Genomic DNA, 27,297 nt, shown 5'->3' with positions numbered 1-27,297 from the left:
CTTATCTGCTGTAGAGTCTGTTTTTCCTACCCCACATAGACCTTTTTCTAGGAATCAGTGCGGTGGTAAAAACATGTGGTTCCAAAAATCTCAAGGGCCTTTTCAAGAATATCAGAGTTTTCTTTCTCCCAGAGGCAGAAGGGAAAATAATTATATTGGAAGACACCACCCACGTGGCACAGGGGTCTACCTGGAGCTCTGTACATACCTTCACCAAGCATTACCACATGCCTATCTTTTCTAAATCCAGAGCTGGATTTGCCACTGCAGTCTTGCAGGGCTTAATAGCTGGTCTTAATGCTCTTAAACTTCCTCCTCCTTTCCATATATTTGGGAATCAACCCAAATGTGATGACTGCAACAGTGAAACACGAAGAACATAGTACAGTTGTGTACACTTACCATAAATGTAGATGTTCGAGTGTATTCACTGTTGCAGTTTTGGTTATCCTCCCTCCACCCCCCTGACTTCTCTTGGCTCTACCTTTCCTTCTTGTTTGGTATGTTTATTTTTTCTGGTGTATTTGCTTTTTGATGGGGATGTACCATACCATATAATTTCTTCCTATTGTGGGGGCACCTGACATCTGGGGCAAGAAAAACTGACGTAATGGCGTCGGCTGCATGTTTTACACCCCTGATGACCTGACATCATGGAAGAAGAGACTGCATCCGACGCAGAAATCCGAAGACTCTGGTATTCAGACCGGCTGAGGGCTACCTGCTGGCAGATGACCCAAATGTGATGACTGCAACAGTGAATATGCTCGAACATCTACATTTATGGTAGGTGTACACAACTGTACTTTCCCGCTACACTAAAATCTGACCACTGTAAGGCTGACATTCTGGATGGTTTTACATTGATATCAGATAAGCACAATTATTTGATGATGTGCCAAATAGTATTAAGGAGGCTAGGGAACCTAATACAGTAAAATCATACCTAGGTAATATTGGAAGTCTTCTACTACCAGTGCTATTCTGGGAACCTTGACCCAATGAGAAATGAAGTGGCTGCGATCCTGGATTATCTGTCAGTCCTTTGCCTGTAGGGTTTAGCATGCATTTCAGTAACAGTACGTACTTCTGTTTCAGCTTGTCATTCTATGGATCCCTTTGTATGCCACACCTTCAGTCAAACAGTCTCTGGGGTTGGGGTGGGGTAGTTATTCAACTTGGACCACCTGAAAAGAAAATTTTCTCACACTCAGCTGGATGCTAAAAAAGCTTACTGTTAACTCACTTGAGCCAGCTTCTTCATTCTCCCTTAAGTATGTATCTTGGATGATGCTGTATTTGGTGGCTGTCATCTCTTCCAGAAGAATTTTTGAACTTCAAGCTTTTGTATGCAAAGAGCAGCAGACTCGAGTGTACAAACCACACTGTTATGCCTAAGATGTATCAGAAATACCTTTTAAGGCAGGCTATTCATTTACCACTTTTTTCCTAAATCCTCAAAATTCATGTGAAAGGAGACCTTCATTTCTTTGTGTATAGACACCTGAGATGTATACAAACACAGAACAAAGAAATTCAGAAAGTGTGATCAGCTGCTTGTCTTGTAAAGGAGAAAAGGTCAGACTTGTTAACAGGCAGACTTTACTTAAATTATTTGCATACTGCATTTCTGTTTATTACTCATAACATTGCAAGCCTGCCACAGGTTAGATTAGCACCCATTCTATTAAATCTACTGCTGCCATCACACCCTTCCTTTGGGAGCAGGGGGTTGCTACCAAATATATACTAGAAGCTGCTACTTTGTCATAACTCCACACCTTCACCAAATGTTATACCCCAGGGTCAGCATCTGTGGTCAGAGCAGGGTTCTTCTGCCATCTTTTTGGAATCTTCCCAGATGTGATGACTGCTGCAGTGAATGTCGTACAATTGTTTTGGGAACTTAATCATAAATGTTTATGTTAAAGTAGATTCACTGTTGCAATCCAGGTACCCTTCCTTCTCCCTCTCCTTTTCTTGATTATTGCTTTTTGAGTGGGAATGGCTACCTTGTTCCCAATACATACCTTCCTTCTTTCACCTTTCCATGAGGATCCCATCCCTCCTTTTTTGTGCCTGTCACCTGGAGAGGAGGATTGAGGTTCTCTGTGGTGGACCTGGAGCTGTACCATCTGGTCCACTGGGGCTCTGACAGAGTATTTTTTCCTGGCCTTTGCAGGGGCAAGAAAGATCTGAAGATGGGGTCAGCCAGTGCACCTTTTATACTGCTAACATGCTTAACACCCTTTGGTGAGAGGGCATTTTCAAGTCCAGAGGTAGGGTAAAGGTCTAGAAACTGAGCTGGCCATGTAGGCAAGATATCCTAAATGTGAAGAATGGCAGAATGAATCTACTTGAACATCTGCAACTGTACTTTTTTTTTCTAGTTGTTGATCATGGAGGTTGTATTCATCAATGCATCCATGGAGTTAACCCCTCCACACACCTTCTCCCTGCCCTTAGAAAATCTGAGTGCTGCTATATGGTCAAGCATTCCCAAAAATTCCTTTATAAGCATCTTCTGCATGATCTCAAACGATACTATAATGACCAAATATTTTTAGCAGGAAGCAATATCCAAAAGGTAGTTCCTCAAGCTGTTGGATTACATGGTATCCTGCATCCCAATGGTGCCCTTAGCTTGCCTACACATGAGGAAACAGCAATGGTACCTGTTTCAAACACACCCACTTGTTGTAGACCACCATTTCCCTTTCTTTTTCCATCAGAAAGGAGATCATGGAGTGGATAGTACTGTGCCATATTAGTCAGGTGTAGTCTTTCATAGCACCTTAGCTCACTACGATCCTTACCACATACTTCTCAAGTCTAGCTGAAGGGTCCTGTTTGGGCAATCTCCAAATTTGGAGGCCATGGGATGGTAAGATGAAGAAAAAGTATATGAGAGAGATGATTCAGGGATTTTGGCATTCAACTTCACATATCTTCTGAGCAGGCTTGCATTGAAGGCTTGAGAGCCACCCAAGAGGTTGATAGCAAACAGACTGAACAGATCCCAAGTAGTTCCTCATGAATGGATGTTGAATAGGGATATCTTTCTTGCTCTGACCAGGATGTGGGGTGTTCCACAGACAGAGCTTTTGGCCTTGCCTTTGAGCTAGCAAGTGAAACAGTTCAGGTGCAGAGCAACAATGCCAAAAGCATGGAAAATAGAGGATTTCTCCCTGAATTGCAAAGGTGTGTTTCTATATTTTTTCCTCCTATACACTGGACCCAGAAGTACACTTAAGGATAGAAAGTCATTCGGGTAGCCCGTATTGGTCAAGGCAGCACTGGTTCTTTCCCTCTGTGACACAGACTGGTAGGGAAGAAATGAAAAATTTTGCCTCCACTTACAGACCTTCTGACTTCAGAACAAGGGTTTCTAATGCACTCCAACCTGGTCATTCTAAGGCTGACAGCTTGGATAATTTTGCAATAATTTGGGACAGGCACATGTATTCTGTGGATCACTTAGATGTCTAGGAAACAAAACACAAAGAAATTTGCCTAGCAAAGTAAACAAATACTTTGTTTTGCCTGTCCAGGAACATAGCCCTAAACAAAGCTGAAGTAGCTGTGGTCCTGGAATACCGGTCACATTTTTTTTAACAAAATGGGCTTATCTTATACATCTCCAAAGTGCATTTTTCAGCTACCATGAGATCTTAATTGTGTTTGAGAAACTGACCCGAGCACATTTTGAATCCGCTGCTTCGGCTCCTTCATGTTTTTTTTATCTTTGAAGATGCTGTTTTTTGAGAGTATTTCCTCTACTAGAAGGATGTCTGAGCTCAGTGCTTTAATGTGCAGAGAGTCATTCTTAGTATTCCACCAAGGCAGGGTATGCCTTCATACAAACCCTTTTTCATGCCTAAGGTGGTTTCTGAGCAAATCCTTAACAAAGCTGTTACATTAGCAAGTTTCCTTTCCTAATACACAGCACAGATGAAGGGAAAGCCAGTAAACAAACTTGTTCTAAATGGTGTGCTGAATACATTTCATATTGTTACATAGCTCATGGTAAACCTGTTCCATTGCATGTCAGAGCCCACTCAACTTGAACCACTGCAACTGTCAGTCTCAGAGAGGTCACCACACACATTGTTTTGGAATCAGTAACCTTGATTTCTGTTTGCACCCTTTCTAGCCACTGTAATGTGTGGTTAACCTCTAAAACTAGGGCAGGATTTGCCTCTGCTTACAGATACTTCTCTCCTAACTGTACATTTCCAGCTGCCTTACATCCCTTATGCTTTAGAAATCTTCTCAAAAGGCCTGACTGGAACTGTTGGAATGTTACAATGATTGTAATACACGTGTGTTTGGAAATTACCACAGAGGTAGAAGTTCAAACAGATTCAGAACTGCAGTACAGTTTCACTGTTGCAGTCATCACCTATGGTTGAAAGAACAACCTCTCCCTGATCATGTCATGTCTAAACTAATTGATGCACCCTTGGATAAGGACCGCTTGTTTGGAGTTAAAGCAGAAGAGGTGCTTAAAAAGATGGAAGACAGAACAAAATCTATGCAAACAGTAAAAGATTTCTTTCAGGTTCAACCTCCTACGTTCAGCAGGAATTTTCCCTCTAAGCACTGGTACTTTCCTGCACCTAGCAGGTAGGGGCAAGGTAGGCCCTGCAGGGAAAGACCACCCATGCCCCTATCACAGGATCAGCAGAGAACAAACAGTGGACCACTTCCGCCCCAAAGGCAGGAAGTTCTAAGCCGTCCTCCTATGGCAAAAACTCTCAATGACTCCCCACCCCCCACCCTCCTTTAATTCACCAGAAGCTAGGAGGAAGGCTCTCCCTCTGCAAAGAAAATTGGCTTTCTGTAACAAAGGACCAGTCGGTCTTAAAGATAATTTTTCAGAGATACAAATTCTCTTTCAGCGAACTCCCAATTCCAAGAGGGTACCCAGACTTACCTCCAAATCAGTGGGCAGAGACATTGAAGCAAGTCCAAACTCTCATGTCCGAGGGGGCAGTAGAACCTGTTCCCGCAGATTAAACAGGCAAAGGCTTTTATTCCAGACTATTCCTTGTTCCCAGAAAAGTGGGCACGTGGCGTCCTATCCTGGATCTATCCATTCTGAACACCTCCCTGGTGGTCCCCAAATTCAGAATGCTAACTTTCCAGCAGCTACTGTCTATGCTGATCAAAAATGCCTGGTTAGTGACCCTAGACCTAAAGGATGCCTACCTCCACATCCCCATAAGGAATTCCTGCACTTCAGAGCAGGCTCACAACACTTTCAGTTCTTTATGCTACCCTTTGACTTATCTACTGCTCCTGGGGTATTCGCCAAATGCTTATCCATGGCCGTATCATTTTGCAGACAGAGAAATATACATATTTACCCTTATCTGGACGACTGCCTCATTCAGGCAGGGTACGAAGAAAAGCTGCTGCAGGACCTCCTCTTTGTCAAAACCCTCCTAACTTCCTTAGGGTTCACCATCAACAAGAAGAAATCAAAGCAAACACCCTCCGGAAGGATCATTTTGTTGGGAGCACTGCTGGACGCAGCATCCCAAATGACCTTCCTATCCCAAGAAAAGCAGAGCTTCCTGCCTCTCTACTTTACCCAGCTGGCTTCCAGAAATCACCTCATTGCGCGGAAGTTCCTGCAAGCCTTGCGGTACATGGCATCTTGCATCCTTCTAATTTCTCTGTTCAGGCTGCACATGAGAAAGCTTCACTGGTATGTAAAGAACCTTTGGTGTCAGTACTCTCAGCCTCTAGAGACCTCTTTCCCTCTGATCCCCTGTATAAGGGCCGAGTTTCTCTGGTGGGCAGGTGCTTGTGCCAAGAACAAGGGTCTTCCTTCATCCTCTGCCCTACTAAGCAGACCATCACCACTGATGCCTCAGACATTGCTTAGGGCGCTCACCTAGCAGGCAGGTGCACCCAAGGTCTTTGGGATGCCCAGCACCTTCCCTTACACATCAACCAGAAGGAAATGATGGCAGTACAAAAGGCTCTGACATTCTTCAAACCTTATCTCAGGCCAGGGGTTCTCCTTATCTGCGGGGCTTAGCTTACCCCTGTCTGCTAGATGCAGGAAAGGACCAGTGCTTAGAGGGAAAATTCCTGCTGAACCTAGGAGGTTGAACCTGAAATAAATATTTTACTGTTTGCATAGATTTTGTTTTACAAGCGTTCCTTATCCAAGGGTGAATCAATTAGTTTAGACTTGACATGATCAGAGAGAGGTTGTTCCTTCAACCATAGGTGATGACTGCAACAGTGAATACACTTGAATGTCTACATTTATGTTAAGTGTACACAACTGTACTTTAACCTACCACCCTACCTCATTCTCTCCTGATTTCTTCTATGTTCTCCATATCTGAGTTTGGTGGTTATTTATTTATTTACATTTGTTGACCGGGAGTGTCCGACTGGACATAGATCCATTTTCAGCGGAGGCCCGGGGAGAAAAGCTCCACAGTTAAAATATACAGACGGTAGTTACATTGGATTTACATAACAATTAATAATTTGATCAACATAGCAATTAACAATTGCAAACATAGTTACAGATGAAGAACATAGTTGAACCATAGTTGGTTGACACAGAAGTCCTTTTATCCTTCCAAGTTTACCTGTAGAGAAACATTAGAGACCACTGGGTGGACCTTTGGCACTGACAAACTGCTACAAACTGGTCCACTTGGGTTTTGGCACTGGGGTCTTCTGCTTGGCTTTAGCTAGGGCAAGAAAGATCTGAAGATGGCGTTGGCCAACTCATCTGTTATGCCACCAACCTCCTTTGTATTGAAGGAAGGGTGTCTACCAAGGTCCTGTGGGGCTGGGAAAGACAGTAGAGCTCGAAGTTGGGCCAGCCAGTTAAGTTACCTGCAAGTAAGAATCCCAAAACTGAGGACTGCAGTAGTGAATCTGCTCAAGTATCAGCATTTATAATTAGTTTCTAGCACAGCTATATTTTCTCTAGTAGTTTCTCTCTTTTAATTTCTCCAAATCATTTGGGTTTCTAATACCATGATGGGAATGGACCCCATTCCTAAGTCAAAGTACAATTAAAGTTCATGAAATTAGTATTGCTTCAGTCTTTGATGTCAGCCAGAAGCGCTGTTCGCAGCACCCGCAGTGTGCCCTGTAATGACGACTCCTGCAATTCGTACAGGATTACATGTATTAGTAACATATCTAAATACTATTGTAGATTCTTTTTTATAAGACCCATTGCTCCTACTACTAGTGGAACAGTCTGGGTATCTTTCTTGTACATTGCACTCATTTCTGCATGAAAATCCTGATATTTTATGACTTTGTGTCTCTCTGAATGCAAGACACTGTAGTCAGTGGATGTGATGATTTCACTGATCAGTGCTACTTTTGTCTTCTTTTCATGGACCACTATATCCAGTTTTCTAGAGTCTATCTTTTGAACTGTTGGTAATGGGTGATCCCATGTGATGTAGACTTCTTCATTTTCTGTGATACTTTGTGGCTCATGTTTCCAGTGTTTTTCAGCCACTTCAGTACCATGTTTGCAATCCCCACTGCAACAGTCTTGTATCATTATTATGCTTTTCAGTGTACAGTCCTTCTGCCATTAGTATGTCACACCCAGCAACGAGGTGTGCAGCTGTGTCACACCCAGCAACGAGGTGTGCAACCGAGTCTGGTAATGGGATTGATATGATGGTGTTGGAGGAAAAGCATGGAAGAGACAGAGGGAAGAAGTTCAGCAATTTAATTACAGTATCATTTTCTTGATCTGTGCGGGCGAATCTGTCAGAGATAAACTTACTGTAATGTTAAGTGTTTTTCAGAGATATACTGAAAGGCTTTGTGGCTATCTTTTGAGGTTAAAGTGACTTTTGGTCTTCTGTAGTTGGTCATTTTCTCTCTTGAGCTGACTTTAGAACACTAAGATCTGAGTAGTTTCTTGTTAGTCTGGTTATACTAGGGGTCCACCAGAGGGATTTGCTTCTAACCTTGGCATTGTATTTGTGACCAGTAGCTCCTCAGTGCAGGACCTTAGGCCAAAGTAAAAATCCATGGTTTATGCAGCCTTTTCAGCTGTGAGTCTTTATGTTGAAGGGTAGGTTTTCATTTTATAAGATTGGTTGCTAATGCCAGGAAACTTGCCTTGTAGAAGTCTCTGAGGATAGTAGAAGTTGAGGGCATCTTTGGCTGGAATCATATGGAAAGATTTGTGAAATGTTGGTCAGATTTTACCACTGAGGGAATAACTACTGTGTTTTAATAGTACGTAATAGGCATTGATGATATCTTGGAACTGTTTTACTTTTTTTGTGGTGTACATTAGTCAATGTGAGAGTGTTCAATCTCGCCATTTGTTCTTACACATGGGTTCGGAGTCGATCCTCGGCTCCGAGTCGGCCGAATTGCAAAGCTGTGAATCTCAGAGAAGCTCGAGACCAGCCCATATCCCACAATCCTCCCTGCCATTACTCAGATCTAGTTTGCCGCTGCAACAGATCGGATCGAGGAGAGCTCGGACCAGATAGAAAATTGATAATTGGTTTCTATTTACAGATAAGCTACTTATTTTTTTCCTGAAATAACTTTATATTTCTTAGATAGTTATAGAAGTTGCTGTGTGTGTGTGTTTTATATATATATATATATATATATATATATATATATATATATCCCTTTATTCTTCAGGCACCCTTTTGTGGCCTAACCCTTCTTTCTTTGGGTGTGGTTTGTGAGTGTCTTATTTTATATAGCCCTTTCTAGACAATATATATATACATTTATAGGATTAGTAGTCTTAGCAGTTTTTTTCTACTCATTAGCCTAGTGAGGTATTGTTATATTAGCATGTCAGAGAAAGCTAAATCTGGCTTTAAAAGATGTCAGTGTGGGCAGAAAATGTCCATTACTGACAATCATGCTTCCTGCGATCTACTGTCTTGGCCCTCTCCATCTTCAAGAGGATTGCTCTATGCCATTCCTTTAGCGGTTGGGTCATGACAGATAGACGCAGGAAGCTCATAGACAGAGGGTTACTGAAGCCTGCCTTTCAAGAGGCTTTGGACAAGTCGGATCAGGCTTCTAAATCCTCTAAGGGGTCGAAGATGTCGGAGCCCATGTCATCGGCTCCGAGTTCATCTTCTAGGGTTCGTTCACCGGTTCCACAGATCTCTGGGCCGAGCGTCGAACATTTATCTTTCCCTGAGCCCCAGATCTTGGAACCGGTGTCGGAGCTGCCACCACCATCCATTCTTCAGTCGGTGCCATCTTCGGCTCCTTCGACCCGTTCTTCCAGACCTTTATCTGAGACAGATGTGGATCGTGTCATGCAGAAACTCATGGAAAAAAACGGCCCTTTCCAAGTTAATTGCAGTTTCCTCCCAGTTGGTGTCGAAACTAGAAGGCCTCCCCATATCTCCAACGGGTCCTCCTTCGAGACCCATCCAGGGAGAGGATGACCTGATGATAGTGGAGCCCTCAGTGCCGAAACCGTCCATTGCACAATCGACACCATTGGCTTCGACTCCTTCAGAACCAATAGGGGAGTCGCGGAGCCGACGGTCTCTCCTCGGTTCCGGGACCGAGAGTTGTACCGACCTGTCGGTGCCGACTCTCCCTCTCGGGCCTCGGCGCAGACTGGCTCGGCTCTGTCCTCGGGGTCGGAGCCCACGGCACCTGGGTCTGGAATGCTCCCGTGTTCTTCGGAACCAGGGGAGCCCTCGGCCAGGGGTTCAGGGGCTTTGACCTTATGAGGAAAGTATTGTCTGCACAGACAACCATGTCATCAGGGGAATCTTCTCCTTCCCCAAAAGGGCCACGTTCTGTTTCTGCTCCCACGACCCATCCAAAGCATAGAGCCCCATTGCCTCAGCCACCCCCACAGGGTTCCCCCTGTTCTTTGGAGGCCGCACCAGAAGCCCCCTCTGATGAGGTCCCGAGGAAACTGTTGTGCAAGAGGAGGCACATAGATTCCCCACAGGAATCTCTAACGTCTGACACAGACTTGGATGAGGCAGAGGGGTCCCCCAAATCACCCTCAGAGGATGTGTCATTTGCAGACATCCTGGAGATCTTGAAACAGAGGGGTGATTGGCAATCCCTAGCCCCCACTGAGGACGAGTTGGTGCTGCTGGCTTTTGGGGCTCAACCTTCTACCTCCTGGGTGACTCAGCCCTTCGATGAATTAATGGATTTGATTGCTCGAAGGGCATGGGAGGCACCTGACACAGTGGAACCAGTCCCTAGGAAACCAAACAAGTTCATCACTGCCCCCCAAGATAAATCTTATCTCACCAAGAGAGTTCCTGTCGACGCTATGGTGGTGGCGGCGGCAGCCACGAAAAAGGAGATGTCTGAGTCTTCCTCATCTGTTCATCCTCCTAATAAGGATTCTAGGACTATGGACAGATATGGGAAGCGCGTTTTTAGTTCAGCGACTTTTTCCATGCGTTCGCTAAACTATTTGACTCATTTCACACGTTTGCAGAGGGATCTCATCAAGGATCTGACCTCCAGGGTAACACAGATGCTGTTGTTTCAGAAAAAGTAACAGCACAACTTAACACCCTCACCTCCATAGTAAACTCATCCATGAGGCTCATCTCATATGCAGCCGAGGGATCGAGTAGAGCTGCAGCTTCAGCGATTGCTCTTCGAAGACAATCATGGATGCGGCTGTGCTCCTTTGCGGAAGCCTTCAAGTCTTCCTTTGCCAATGCCCCTTTTGATGGTGCCACACTTTTCGGGCCCAAGGTTAAGGAGACTCTCACTTTGTGTGAGCAAGAGGGAAAGACCCTGTCTGCTGTCGGGGTCCGTTTTTCCGCTCCTACTAGACCGTACCCCAAAGGGCAACAAGGTGGAAAAATGTGGTTCCGTAAGAATCAGGGATCTTTCCAGACCACACAGAGTGATACCCCCTCCAGAGGCAGAGGAGGGGGTAGAAATGGAAGATGCTGCCCCAGCGGCAGAGGGGGTCCGCATAACCAAGGCAACAGGGATTCCATCCCTGGGAAGCCTTTCCAGCACTCCTGAAGGGAGGCACGGCTGTCCTGCTCTGGAGGCAGTCGGGGGTCACTTGGCTTTATACCCACTGGCCTGGCTAAATATTACTTCAGATTCTTGGGTAAAAAGCATTATAACCAGAGGATACAAAATCCCCTTCACATCAACTCCACCTCTACAAAGAAGGTTTCCAGACGTGCCACCCCATCTGCGAAATCCAGCAGCTGTAGAAATTTCAAAGCTGCTCGAAAACAGAGTCATCCAACCAGTCCCGGCGGACCAAAGAGGATCCGGAACTTACTCAAGGTTCTTTTTAGTTCCAAAAAAGACCGGGGACTGGAGACTGATCTTAGATCTCAGCCATCTCAACACCTTCGTGAAGAAGGAAAAGTCACGCTTCAATCGATCCTTCCATTCTTACAGAAGGATGATTGGATGTGCTGTATAGATCTCAAAGACGCGTACTACCACATCAAAATGGCCAGACCATCCAGAGATCACCTGCGCTTCCGGCTGGGAGCCAGTCACTTTCAGTTTCGAGCTCTGCCCTTTGGACTCACCTCAGCCCCCAGGGTATTCACCAAATGCATGGCAGTAGTTGCGTCTCACTTGAGACGACAAGGATTCCAGGTGTTTCCCTATCTGGACAACTGGCTCCTCACCGCCACCACCGAGCATCGTCTATTGCAAGCCAGAGACTACACAGTCAGCCTTTGTTCCCCCTTAGGGATTTCCATAAACTTCGAAAAGTCTTGCTTATCACCCTCACAGTGTATTTCCTTCATTAGAGCAGACCTAAATACACGATCGACACTACTAATGCTCCCTCCAATAAGGGCATCAACCCTCAAACAGCAGGTAATTCTTCTTCTGGTCAGCAAGAAAGCCCCGGCCAAACTGGTGTTAAAAGTGTTGGGACTGATGGCAGCTGCACTAATTGCAGTTCCTATGGGAAGGTTACACATGAGGATCCTACAGTGGCTGCTCTTCGCGCAGTGGTCGTTCCAACACCTACCCCTAGCGCACGAGATCAGGATAACAGACTCTTGCAGACGTGACCTCTCATGGGTGTGCGATCAGAACCTCTCTATGGGTCGTCCGTTCGTTCTACCCAGTCCAACAGCCACAATAACCATGGACGCTTCCCTGATAGGGTGGGGGGGCCTTTTTCAGGGAAGAACAGTCCAAGGAGAATGGTCCAGCATGGAGTACACTCTACACATAAATGTTCTGGAGCTGAGGGCGGTGTTCCTGGCGTTGCAACACTTCCAAGCCCTCTTACCTCTAGGAACAGTAGCAGTTCAGACGGACAACATGTCTGTGGTCTGGTACATAAACAAGCAAGGGGGAACCAGGTCTTACCCGTTATGCAGAGAGGCCATGAGAATTTGGCAATGGGCAGAGCCCACGGGTCGCTTTCTGATAGCAATGCACATCCCGGGGTCATCCAACGTCATTGCGGACAGGTTGAGCAGAGCCATCCTGTTACCTCACGAGTGGTCCCTCAATCCACAGACGGCGGAAAAGATCTTCCGCAAATGGGGCCAGCCTTGCTGCGATCTATTTGCTACCCTGTTGAATGCAAAATGCAGAAGCTACTTTGCCCTTCTACCCCCTCCGGGGGATGTCCCCAGGGACGCATTGATACACGATTGGCCCCCCGGGTCTCCTATATGCATTTCCACCTACTCCCCTGATTCCCAGATTTCTACAGAAAGCCAGGAACCTGGAAAGGACTATAATACTCATAGCCCCATTTTGGCCTCGTCAAATATGGTTCCCCTTTCTTCGAGCCTATCAAATAGAGGAACCATGGATTCTGGACCCAGTACCAGATCTACTGACCCATTTGTCGGGAGTTCCTCACCCGTCTCTTCAGTCCCTCAAACTAGCAGCTTGGCTGCTCCGCTTCCCTGCCTAGCCAGGTCTCATCTACTCCCCCCGGCAGTTCAACACATTCTGGTTGCTTCTCATAAAGCTTCCACTACTAAACTCTATACGAGTAAGTGGAAACGCTTTGTATACTGGGCGTCTAGCCAACACTTAGACCCCTTGGTAGCTCCTCTACATAAAATTTTAGAATTCTTATCTATCCTCTTTCACGAAGGAGCTTCTACTTCTACGCTAAGAGTACAGTTGGCGGCCATATCAAACTTCCATATTGGTGAGGTGGGTTCTCCCATTATGTCTCACAGACTTTGTAAGGACTTTATGAAAGGAACCTTCCATCTTAGGCCGCCTGTCAGAAAACCTTTTTTTCCATGGAGCCTGAATTTGTTGCTGTCGCAACTCATGTTGCCACCTTTTGAACCTGCTTCGTCATGTCTCTTAAAGTTCTTATCGTGGAAGACGCTTTTCCTTGTCGCCGTGACCTCAGCTCGTAGAGTATCAGAGTTGCAAGCATTATCGGTCAGACCACCTTACTTGATATTCTATCCAGACAGGGTCTCTTTGCTTACAAATCTATCTTTCCTTCCAAAAGTATGCTCAGTTATGAATATTAACCAGTCTATATAACTCCCTACTTTTTTCAAGAACCATACAAACAAACTGGAGTATATGTTGCACAAGTTGGATGTTCACAGGCAATTAAGATTTTATTTGGATAGGACCAAAGCTTACAGGAAAACGGATCAGCTCTTCGTCGCATTTGCAGACAATAAAAAGGGCATGGCAATTACTAAATGTACACTATCTAAATGGCTTGCTGACTGTATAACCTTTGTATACTCTAAATCAAATCAATCCTTACCCACCAAACCTAAGGCCCATTCTACCAGATCCGTCTCCACTTCCTTAGCTCATGCAGCTCGTTTGCCTTTGAACACTATTTGTGCAGCAGCCACGTGGTCTAAGCCACATACTTTCATCACTCATTATAGAGTGGACAAAGTCTCCAAGGACAGGACATCATTTGGTTCCACTGTGCTTAGGAACGTTCTTCCATGAGTCACTCGGGGTGACGGAGCTAGGGACACTACCCGTGTGTAAGAACAAATGGCGAGATTGAACACTCTCACATAAAGAAGTTATGTCCTTACCATAACATTCCATGTGAAGTGTTCATCTCGCCTTTGTTCTTACATTCCCTCCCTTTCCCTCCCCACGTGTTTGGAAGAACTTGTAGGATTAGAGTCTGATCGACATGTATTGACCCCTTCCGGGGTATATGGTCCCGTGTATCATGGGATATATGTTTAGACCATTAGTTATTGCTATGGTGAGAGAGTGTCTCTGAATGTCTGAAGAGAGTGTATACTTCAAGCACCGGAGGTGTTGGATCTTTTGGTCTGGTTTGTTTGCAAACTAGATCTGAGTAATGGCAGGGAGGATTGTGGGATATGGGCTGGTCTCGAGCTTCTCTGAGATTCAGAGCTTTGCAATTTGGCTGACTCGGAGCCGAGGATCGGCTCCGAACCCGTGTGTAAGAACAAAGGCGAGATGAACACTTCACATGGAACGTTATGGTAAGGACATAACTTCTTTTTTATGGCTGAATAGTTGAATATGCCTGGGATGATTATTTTTGGTTTGGTGGTCTGCCAGTTATACCTTACCCCAAAGTAGTAGCTGTAAAAAATACTGTCAAGCCATTCACAAACGCAGTGATGTACTTTTTTCCCCAGTGGATAAGAACTTGGGATGAGCAGTGGCATCAGAACAGAAAAATAATTATGGCTGTTCTTAAGTTCCTTGTAACCATGGTTTTGAAGATGGAGTTGGTAAGGATCAAGGGGCACAGTCGACATGTCATAGTCTTTGCAGAAATCATCCTTTTCATCACATAGCTCTCCATAACAGCAAACTGCTTGTGTGTGTCTGTGTTTGTAGTGGTGGAGGGTGTTGTCACTTATTTCCCAAAGTTTGAAAGGAGAAAACAGTTGAAAAGAATTTGGCAATTTTAACAGTGGTTGCTTTCCAGAGGTCTGACAAGATGTTGTAAAGTAGCAAGACCTTTCTTTAAAGGTACTCACCAAGAACCTACCAAAAGACCAGAGACCTCCAAAGCACAAATAACCCACACATACTGGTACAGGAACAGACTCCACCATTACACATAACATGCATATTAATGTCTCAGCAATTAAGCCCCTAAAATGAAACACCTCAAAACCAAATGTCTTGATCATAGGAGACTCAATAGTGAGACACAGATGTCTCCTCACTAGGCTGGACAAAAAGGTCACAGTCAGCTGCCTGTTAGGTCCCAGTGTCTGCCAAGTCATGTATGCAGTCAAGCCACTCAGCAACAATTACTGTTGACTCTGTCGTAGTACATATTGGAGTGAATGACTTGAGACATACTTGCACTATATGAAGAGAGACATGATAGAACTCTCAGATTATGTTCTAGGCGGGTATGTCCCTAGCCCTAAGCAGCATTCTACCTTCACCTAGGTTGATGCCACAGTACTGACAAGAAGTGATTGATTTCAACAATTGGCTTAGCGCTTGGTGTCATGCCAAGGGGAATCCAGTATCTGTCAACCTTGGAAGATATGGTCGACGGGCTACAATGCTTGGCCAGAGATGGCCTTCACTTGTCTCCTCAAGGCTTTTGGATACTGGCAAAAATGCTCGTCTTCCCCATAGTGCCTTTTTTAGGCTATGTCAAAACAGCAAAGCTTCCAATGTAAAAAAAAAATCTACTAGAGACAAACTCAAGGATATGCTGCTTAATGCTAGGAGCCTAAACAGTAAACTGCACTCCCTGGAAGCGCTCTTCACCTTGGAAGATGTGGACATCTATGCAGTCACTGAGACTTGGTTCAGGACCGCAGAGAGCACCCCAACCATACAAGGCTACAGTGCCTTTCACACATTTAGACCCTAAAAGGAGCCTGAAAGAGCCAAAGGTGGAGGTGTATCCATTTTCATTAAATCTAAATACACCTCAAGACTGGTAAATTGGGGGTTGGGAGGGTGGCCTAATGGTTAAGGTGTTTGCCTTACAAACACAAGGTACAGGGTTTGAGTCTCACAAGGGATAATTGGCTAGGTTTAAAATGGCTCGCAAGGGCAGTTAGCTTAGCACTAATCTATGAACCTATCAATCTATGAACCTATGAAATACTATGACTCTCTTAAGCTGCTCCAGGTCCAAATTACTATAGGTAAAATACCCTACCACATCATAGTTAGCTACAGGTCCCCCACCATGATCCAGCAGCAACACATCGCCTGATTCAACTTGCTAGAGTTGCTCAATGTACAGCCAAACACCTTGGTCATGGGAGACTTCACCTACCCATCCATCAATTGGATGACTTAACATGATTGATCTGACGTTCCTGGACTTTAATTTAAATGCCTGGAACAGTTAATTTGCACCCCCCACCCCACAAGGAGCTCAAATGTCCTAGACATGGTACTCCGCAACATGGGTGGTGTCACTGTACTATCCCCAGTGTGTTGCCCTCCCTTGTTAAGTCAGACCATAAGTCTGTTTCATTTGAAGTAAAGATCAGACATGACAGTTCCACAGGAGCAAAAAAAAAAAATTAAAAATATATCTCCAAAGCAAACTACAGCCTTCTAAGTGATGGCTTAAAAGTTTTCAACGCCCCTGCTAACATAGCCAACAATAACTCCTGTGCAGAGGAGTTCACAAACACCCTCTAATAGCCACTTAAATAAATGTATTGACTTGGCTGTACCTGGCAGGACAAAAAACAGAGAGTTCTCGATGCATAGGCTACTGGTCTACCTTCTTGAAGAATGACTGCACCTAGACCAAACTTAGAAGCATCCCAGGAAAGAGTAATTGGTTTGTGAACTTCATAGTATCTGAGAGTTTGTGAGCTAGCAATTTTCTGCTTCAGTGCATCAAATACTCTCTGGTGCTGTTTTGACCATGACCAAATTACATCTTTGCGTGACAGCTCTCTGAGCGGTGCTGAAAGTTGGCTTAAATCTGGAATGAACTTACCTAGATAGTTGACCATGCCAAGAAAACGTTGTAGGGCTTGAATGTTGTCTGGCGCCGGCATCTCGAGAATTGCAGTTTGCTTGATAGGATCTGGTCGTAAACCTGCACTGGTAAACAAGTGACCAACATAAGTAAATTCTCGTGGCCTGAATTTGCACTTCTGAGGATTCAGCTTAAGATTCACTTCACATTCTCTTTCCAGAACTTTATTGAGGTTTCTGTCATTTTTGGCTTCATCATTGCCTCCTACTAGAATAGCCTGAAAAAAACTTGCTCCATCACAAGCTGAAAGACTTCACTGGCAGAATTTGTTCCAAATAGCATTCTCAGAAATCTGTATCATCCAAATGGTTTACCAAATGTGGTTAACAGTGAAGATTTTCGGTCAAGCAAAATTTGCCAAAAGGAACTCTCTGCATATCAGACAAAAAAAAACAGAGGCGTTTAGCATGAGGGCAACAGCCTCTTTGACTATGTGCATTGGATGCTGAGGTCTTTTTAATGCTTTGTTCAGATCTCTTGGATGAATACATATTCTGATATCAACTGAGCTTTTCTTAGGAGCTACTATCATAGAGGATACCCATTCAGTAGGTTCTTCTACTGGACAGATTACTCCTAGCTGCACCATTTTTTCTAGCTCGGCTTTGACTCTGTTCTGCATAGCTACTGGAACTTTCCATGCTGGTCTGATAACTGGGCTAACCTCTGGGTCTAACTTCATTGAGTACATAAGTGGTAGTTTTGCCTGGTTTGTCTGCAAAAATATCAGCATACTAGTTTGGGCAAAATTTGAGCTGTTGTCATGCAGTCTTACAATGGTGGACTTTATTAACTGAACGCAGTCCCATTTTCAAACTGTCTCTGAGGCCTAATAATGACTGTACTTATCTCTTGACTATGTAAAACTGCAAGTCATAGCTGTTCCCAGCAGAGTAACATGAAAGCACTGTTGAGACTTCATTATGAATCTCTTCACCACCATAAGCAGCAAGCTTCACACACTTTGTCAAATTAAGATGATCTGCAGTTTTTACTCTAGCAAACGTTTCTGTTGACATAGCATTGCACTTTGAGCCAGTATCTACTTTGAGCTCTACGGTACTCCCATTAATCCAAACAGGACAAAAGATTTTGTTCTTTGCCCACAAATCTACTGCAATAAAAGACAGCAACGGGATTCTACTTATTAAATGCTTAACTTCTTTGTCTTTTTTCTCCCTATTTACTGTCCCTGCTATGAGTAAACAATACAGCATTTAAAGTATTTTAAAATGACAATTTCTCTCCATTAGAACAGTACCTTACTGTAGTGTGGTGGTTTCACTTTCAAAAAACATTTGTCCCACCCTGGAAAAGTCTCCAATTCACTGATGTCATCAAGGCCACTGAATATGGGTAGTTTTCTGGCCATTTCCCTCCCTGGACTGACACCACCACTACTGTCCTAAAAACCTACCCATGCTGTGATTTCTGTGATGTCATAGCTCCCTGGTCCTTCCCCTACCCATACAGAAAGTAAAGGCTAGAACAAGGAAAAAGTACAGTCAAATGTCCTGCTGTGAGCTGGTAATTCCCATCAGGTAACAGCTCAAATTACCCTTAGCACTTTGACAGCTAGGGACGTTAGGTGTAAAGAGGGTTGGGAGATGAGTCAAAGTAGTACAATTCAGGCCTCACAAAATCTGCAGTTTAGCTATTCTAAAAAGAAGCAGCAGTGGAAAGCACTTTTGAAAGTCTGTTCTGTGGCATTTGTACTGTTTGTCTTTTAAGTAATTGAATGGCATGAACTGTTGCATAAAACTGACTGAAAGCAGTGTATGCATGTAAACTCAGTGCAGTGACAGGAGCTTTAGGAAGAAAGAGGCCTGCGTGATGTACTTTTTTTATAGACAAGCACTGCATTGTGGGATACCTAGAGGCAGACTAAACAATCAGAATTACTTCAAGATGCCAGACCCCATGTGGTCAGACTCTGAAATTGGGTATAAAAATACTTAAAATCCTGTAAATAGTCCCAGAGTGGTGTTAAAATATAGAAAACACCAAACCATGATGAAATAAATGTCTTTTGAGTCTGTGGATGCAATTCTCCTTTAAATGTTTCAGCAGACACACCATCAACATAAAAAGTAAGGTCACAGCTTTCTAATCGATCAACCTGACTCTTGGAATGCCCTGTTTTAATAAAAGAATGTGGCTTATCTGATTTACAAAATATTTTGAAATGATTGCACTTATTGCAAGAATGACATTGCTGACCAAAAGCACATAAAAAGTAAGGTCACAGGTTTCTAATTGATCAACCTTACTCTTGGAATGCCCTCTTTTAATAAAGGAATGTGCCTTATTTGATTTACAAAAGCTTTTGAAATGATTCCACTTGTTGCAAGAATGACAGTGCTGACCAAAAACACAGACACACCAACATAAAAAGTAAGGTCACGGGTTTCTAATTGATCAACCTGTCTCTTGGAATGCCCTCTTTTAATAAAAGAATGTGCCTTATTTGATTGACAAAAGCTTTTGAAATGATTCCACTTATTGCAAGAATGACACTGCTGACCAAAAGCTAAACACTTTTCTCTCTTTTGGGTTCAGGATTATCACCACAATTGTGTCAGTTGACTATGAAGCTGGGTGGGGGCACGTTTTGACTTTGCTGACTCACCCTTATGCTTCACTGAGCATGCTTTGGAATTTGCTGGAAAGACTCGGGGGGCAAGGATTGTTACAGGACCTGCAGTAGCTGCCATGTGCTTGGCCCTGTTTCTTTTAACCACGTGCTGCATATTGTCAACTTTTTTTTTTTCAAAAAAATTTTTATTAATTATATGAATAGCAAGACAAACGATTATACATAACAAGAAGGCATAAATGAACATATAACAATTCATCTAGTGATAACAACCTTCATGAGATTTTGATAAGTTATTTAGAAATAAAACATACACCATATGTACACTATATACAAGTTAGGCAACCTGAGGGAAAAAAAAAATATTTAACATTAACTATTTAATATGTTTAGAACCTTTTCTAACACAACCTTTCTAATAGCTTTTTTTGGACTTCCACCTAAGTATCTTTGAGCATCAATAAATTTAAAAGCCATTTTCTGGAAAGTAACCCATTTTAATTTAGAACGATCAATCCAATTTTGTATTATATAAAGTTTTAGTAATGAGCAAATAAAATGATAACATGAATATCAACTTTTGAAAGATGAATCAATGGAATATGTAGAATGGCAAATTCCGATTTTGATATCCCATTTTCTGCAGTCTGACTTTCAAAGATGTCCACAATCTGTGAGAAAAATGACAATACCATAGAATATGAAGGAGGTCTGCTTGGGGATGAGAACAGCATGAACACGAAGGGGACTTATTTGGGTTAAATTTGTTTAATTTGATTGGGGTAAAGTAGGCATCATTATTAATCATTAATTGTGTGTATGCTAATTTTTTAAAAGGGATAAATTCCTTAGTGTGTCTAATAGCCAGGACTTTCTGAGATTCTGACAATTGGGAATTATAATTCAACCAAACATTAGATAACAGACAGTTGTGGTCCATCATTAAAGAATTAATTAATTTATATGAGTTTGAGAGCATTTTATCAGATGATGAAAGTATTTTGATAATCGTGTTAAGGTTTTTCAATTGTGAGTCTATGGGGACCAGAGATACAAATTTGTTTTTAATTATTGCTCTTAGTTGTGTAAGAATTGGTGAGTAATTCCAGTTTACTTTCAATAGCTTACGCCAGTCAGATAAAGGCAAGTCAAGATATTTCAAAACATCTCCTACTTTTAGATTTTTAATTAAAGGATAGTTTGTTAAGTTCAAAAGTTTATTGTCCAATAATATATTTGGGTTTAGATGAATTGGCTGAACATGGTGAGATCTTTCTAGTGTACACATTTTGAGTAAGGTTTGGAAATCTCTAATCTTTTGTTTAAATACTGTAGATATATTGTTAATCAATACACTATCCAGAGAGATAAAGGAATAGCTTCAGGATTTAAATTATTAGAAATGACATAATTATACCATAATTTTATCCATAAAGAGTGATTTGGATAAGAAGTGTTATTGAATTTAGAGATAGTAAGAAGTTTATTGGATGAGACAATCAAATAATAGAGATAAAGATTAGGTAAACCCAAACCTCCCTTGTCCTTCAAAATGCCAATCTAGAATAGGAAATTCTAACAGATTTAGGGAACCATATGAATTTTGCCAAAGCTTTATTTACAGACTCAAAAAATTTTTTGAAATTATCTGATCAGATGATGAGAATTGGTAAAGAAATTTAGGCAGAATATTCATTTTAATAATGGCCACCCTTGAAAGAAATGAAAGGTTTAGATGCTTCCATCTGTCCATATCAGACAATATAGAGTTCCATAATTTATTAATATTATTTTGAAAGGAAGATTTATTATTGTGTTCTAAATTGATTCCTAAATATTTTATATTATAAGTAAACTGAAAATGATCGTCTGGAAACAAAAAGATTTGTGTGCTAAATGATTTAAGGAAAATATGACTTTTGTAGAATTTAAAAGATAGTTGGAAACCAAAGAAAAATAATCAATAAAAGCAGAGAAATGAATATTTGTATTAAGAATTCTAGGGATGTTATGAAAAGTATTTTGAGTAATAAACAATAGCAAAGGTTCTAAGTAAATGTTGAAAAGAAAAGGGGACAATGGACAACCCTGTCTTGTTCCTTTAGTGATCAGAAAATTGACCATTAATGTATAGTCTAGTAAACATATTCTTGTATAAAACTTTTAAAAATTTATAAAGAATAAGGGAATATTAAAACATAACATAGTTTGAAATAGAAAGTTCCAACATACTCTGTCAAAGGCATTTGATGCATCTATAATCAAAGCATATATAGGGTTTGGATTTTCTTAATGAGATGAAGTATAGTCTCTAAAGATAGAGTATTATCCCAAGCATGTCTCTGAGACATAAAACCTGATTGATCTGACGAGATAATTGAGGGTAAAATCCGTTTCAATCTGTTAGCCAGAATAGATGACAGAATCTTAATATCCACGTTAATTAAAGAAATGGGTCTATAATTTACTGGGTCAGATTTATCTTTATTATTTTTAGAATTAGAATGGTTTTGGATGTGTTCCAATGAATATCTGAGATATCATTAATTCTTATATGATTGTAAACTTTAAATAGAAAGGGAAGAACTACCAATTTGAAAGTTTTGAAAAATTCTGGAGTAAAACCATCAGGTCCCGGAGATTTACCCAATTTAAGATTATCTATTGAATCCGAGATTTCTTGTATAGGGTAGAAAGTAGTTTTGCTGATTATCATTAAGTTTAGGGAACTGCAAAGAGTCTAAAAGAGTTTTGAGTGATTATCTTTAACAGAATTAGAAGAACCTGAATATAACTCAGTGTAAAGAGAGGTGAAAAGTTGAATAATCTCTTCATCAGTATTATATAATCTGTTATTATAAGATAAAGATGTAATATTTGGATTTCTGAAGTTAACTTTAATAATTTCGCTAACAATTTAGATGGAACCTGGGCCCACTCTGAATATGAAGCAAGTAGCTTTTGTTCAGCTAAGGAGAGGTTATTTTGGTGAAGCAGAATTAAATCTTTCTGACAATCAAAAATTTGTTTTTCTAAAGTAGCATCATAGTTCAGACTAAGATGATTTTCCAAATTCTTGATTTTAAGAATTCCTCTTTCTTAAAGTATTGTTTTTGAAAAAGCAGCTTTACTAATAAATAAACCTCTTAATCTTGCTTTACATGCAGCCCATTGTATGTCATAAGGAATGTCTGATGATTCAAGACTATTCACCATTTCATTTAGGATTTCTGAAGCTTGTTTGCAAATATCTTCATTTGACAATAAGTTATTATTTAAGGTCCACTTATTAAACATAGTTTTATTTTTGATATTGGGTTTTATATTCAATTTTAGTGAAATTCTTGAGTGATCCGAAAAGAATCTGGGTTCTGTAGTAAAGTCCACAATATATTTTGAAATATAATCTGAAATTAGAAAGAAGTCTAATCTGGACCACGAATGATAGCACTTAGAATAATAAGTATATATATCATTCTTGTTTATATTTTTAACAGTGGAGGGATCTATTAAATTATATTCTGTCATCAAATCATTTATAGCCAGAGTAGATTGAACATTATAGGTGACAGTGGAGCGGGAACAATCAATTACAGGGTTTATAACTGCATTCCAGTCACCACCCACTATAATATGATGATCCTTGTAGGATGCAAGAATATTGTAAATTTTTAAAATGAACAAATGTTGTGAATTGCATGGGCCATATAGATTTAAAATTAATAAGGGTTTGTCCAAACCAGCAATAGAAGCAGTAAATAAGCACCACCTCCCCTCATCATCAAATTTCTCATCAATAATATTCCCAATGAATTTTTGTTTAATGATTATAGCTACACCTCTGGAGTTAGATGAGTCACCTGAAGCTATAATCTTTTGATCCATTTTTTAACTCTTTATTCCAATCAATACGTGAAATATGGGTCTCTTGAATAAAACAAATGTTAGCCTGTGATTTAAAGATCATATGAAATAATAGTGACTTTTTTACTTGAATGCCTCTAACATTCCAAGAATCTAAAATTATGTCAACAGGCATATTTTACAAGTATAATCATTATTGATGCTATAAAAGTGAACTCAAGGTGCAAATCCAACACAACATTAAAAAGAAGAAGAAAAAATAAAAGAAAAACAGTCTTTAAGTATTCAAGCAAGTCATCAAATAATATTTGTTGAAAAAAAAGAAAGGTTTTTTTAAGAACCATGAAATGTATAATAATAACCTTTATCCTAACCCTAGTGCCTACCCACCAATCCCCCTGTGATAAAGGAAGAGCAGAAGAACATGAAAAAAACATTGTAATTATAGATAATAATAACCTCAAGTTAGAATACAAATTACTCAAAGGAAGCCTAACATAACATAAAGTCCGAGTAATACTACTAAAAATATATACAAAATTAACTAATTTCAAGACGTCCAACATGCTTAATCCCTTCTTCTAATACTAATCTAAAGCTCCTATCCTTAAATTGAAATTTATAGTGATTAAATGTATTTCCTCAAGTATTTCAAGAGAAAGAGAAACAAGTAAATAATAAATAAATCACACTCTGCTTAACTAGAACACTCTATCATAAGAAGTAATACAATTAAAACTGAAAGATATGTAAGATAACATATATAAGTATAACAAAACCAACTGGTAACATTATAATATAAGTAAATAAGCATAGCATTACTGAACTAAAGATAATAGTCATGCACTATCTACTGAACCTTCTTTAGTACTTTAGCGATAATTTCATTAATCAACATGACCATTAGTATGATAAAAGCACTAATACCTGTAGAATGAGTATTTAGTTATAGTTCAAATAAAGCAAAAACAACTACCAAGCAACCATATCTCAAAATGAAAAACAATTCAGTCTGGAGATGCATCTATTAACTAGATAATAATAGTACAGGAACTATTCAAAATGAAATATTATAAGCTGTAAGGTTTTAACACTAGTTAATATACATGAATAAAGTATAATTATATTATTAAATAGTAACTTAAACAGCATCATATATATTGGACTGAATGTACAACAATGTGCATACATATAATTTTAAATCTACTTTTTGAATATTTTACTAATGACTCTGTTAGGTTATGTAGCCATACTATTCTTCTAAGCCATAGATGTAACATAGCAAAACAGCATGAAAAGACAAGGCTTTTAAAGTAAACATTTTGAACATCTAATTAAAACAGAAACAAGCAAGCTAAATGCAGTAAATCTAAGGGCTTAAATATATACATGTAGATTCAGCTAATCATATTTAAGATAGTTATTTCAAACCTTTCAAATAAGTAAAGGCTTTCTTAAACATAAACTACTAATCATAAATATCACATCCAGCCTCTGAGAAGAGAGAGAGCAGAGAATAGAAAGAACATGAAACTTTCATATGAACAGGTATACTTTGTAACATTTGTCAAATTAAACACTTCAGTATAATATAAAATATTGTATGAAAAATATTCTGAATAGGAAAATATGTTCATTTCTTTACACATCCTTTAGAATTTTAATATATAAAACTAACCTGTTCATTTGTTTCCAGAAACATTTTCACTCTGCTTTATGAAAGTAGCAGCTTGCTTTGAAGTCCTGCAGACACACTAAAAGTCACTGAATATATTATGTGACATGAATCTGTTTAAATTTAAAAAGCAACCTTCATTTATGAAGAGAAAACACTTTAAATAATAGCCAGATCTATTAAAAAGTTAGTGCTATTGAATACTTGTTAAAAACAAGCAGACTTGTGTATTTGAAACTGTCCTTCTTTCCTCACAAATGATGACATCACCATCCATCTCAGAGAGACTGTAGTGTGCGCATGTTCATGCAGAGCATCAGCTGGAACTCTGAGGGGAAGATTTTCTTGCTAGAATGTTGAGTTGGAATGTTTTTCCCTCCAAAAATCATTTAGCTTACACAGAAGGCTGTAACTCCAAAGCTTGTAGTAAAATGCATATTGTCAACTTGAGCTTTGTCACTGTGCCTTCCCCAACTATTCTCATTTGTAGGCATACTTGTGCGCTTTTCTGTAAGCTCGTATATCTGACAAATCTCAATGGCCTTATTTAACGTTTAATCACTGTCTCGAAGCAAAATCTCCCTCACTGTATCATCATTAATACCATACACATGCTTGTCTTTTATCAACTCATCTCGCAAATCACCAGATCTGCACATTTTAGTCTTATTTTTCAAGTCAGTTATATATGCTGCAAAAGTTTCACCAGGCTTTTGATCCCTTGTGTAAAACAAATGCCTTTTCATTCTAATATTCGTTTGGATGTTACACTTTTCTCTAAATTTATGTTTTAAGTATTCAGAGTCTTCCCGTGTTGCAGCTGGTACCACGGTATGGTGGTCATCCCCCTCCCCTGTAAACAGAGCAGGTGCATATACAAATGAACACTCTTTCAGTGGCCTCTGAACCACCTAAATTAAGCAGAATAAATGCCTTTGTATGTGTGTCTTTGTCAGCAAAAGCAGCCTGTATGAAAATATCATATCCCTGCTCAAACACACTCCAATTTTCTGCAATATTGTTATCAAGCACAAGTGCTGCAAGACTTTTCTGCCATGCCCACAGATTTATAGTAAAACACAGTGCAAAATGGCCCTTGTTAATTAAGTACGAACATTCACACACACCAGGTACTTGTAATAATAATCAAATGAACAATAAACTCTTTGAAATAACTGTACTCTGTGAAATATTCTTTGAAATGGCTATAATAACTCTACACACTTGCAAAGACTTTGCACACTTCAGATATTTGAATAGCTTTAGTTATTGCAAAAACAGTAGAACATAGTGAAAAAATATGGTCTTTCCCTGTTTTGTACATTTTATGCGATTCAGATAGTTTCAGATATTTTTGTAATTATTTTGAATATTTTTAAAAATATGTTGCAGTTTCAGGCATTTCATTTAATAGGAAATTTGTTTTGAGTGTTCTAAGTGCTTTGTTATATATGTTAATTTAAGTATTTTATTGTATACAAATACATCAAGATGGATGGTAGGAACATTAAACTTAAACGAACTAACTAAATGACTACATACTTGCATGCTGTCATTCTGGCTGCTCACTCAAAATGGCACTCTTGCTTGCACATGATCAGTACTTGTATGCATGTGCTGACTCACTGGAAAGCTTTTTTAAAGGTATGTCTCACACACTGATCTACAGATGGTGCCACTCACACTGAACCTGAATAAATTGCCAACCTTCTAGCTAACAGATTTGGTAATAACTTCACTCCCCTATCCCCTCCTGCCATACCCCATAGCATTCCTGACATCAGTCCTCTAGCAAGCATCTCCAAAGTACAGGTCATACAAGCACTCTCCAAGGCCAAAGATGTGGCCTCTGTGGGACCAGATAACATCCCAGGCTGCTTACTAAACAGTCTTAGACAAGACCTATCAGACCCACTTAGCACTCTCTTTAACCACAGCATGAGCACTGGTTTAGTGCCACCGGAGTAGAGAACAGCAGCAGTAATCCCCTTACACGAAGGAAGTTCATCATCTAATCCTGGGAACTATGGACTCATTAGCCTGACCAGTCTCATCTGCAAGGCCATGGAAAGAATCATCATGGATCTTATTAACAAGGACAGAGGCAAACTTCAGACTCTTGAACCCAACCCACTGTGTTTTTTGTCAAGTGTAGATCTTGCTCATTAATTCTGGCGGACTTCTTTGAGAATGTCACTAAAGCCG

At 40.6% G+C, this 27,297-nt stretch overlaps 1 protein-coding gene across 1 annotated transcript in view; it reads left to right on the top strand.

Moving 5' to 3' along the window:
- Positions 1 to 27,297, top strand: part of WDR75 (WD repeat domain 75) — a 1,027,793-nt gene that overhangs the window by 741,238 nt on the left and 259,258 nt on the right. The window contains exon 18 of the mRNA XM_044071106.1: positions 16,395 to 16,415. Within this exon, the coding sequence (XP_043927041.1) occupies positions 16,395 to 16,415 (21 nt within the window). The remainder of the gene's footprint in view (positions 1 to 16,394; positions 16,416 to 27,297) is intronic.

This window comes from Protopterus annectens, chromosome 5.part0 (genome assembly GCF_019279795.1).
Source record: "Protopterus annectens isolate FY-2018-M chromosome 5.part0, PAN1.0, whole genome shotgun sequence".
In the NCBI taxonomy this organism is placed as follows: Eukaryota; Metazoa; Chordata; order Ceratodontiformes; family Protopteridae; genus Protopterus; species Protopterus annectens.
This window is presented reverse-complemented; position numbering and strand designations above follow the sequence as displayed.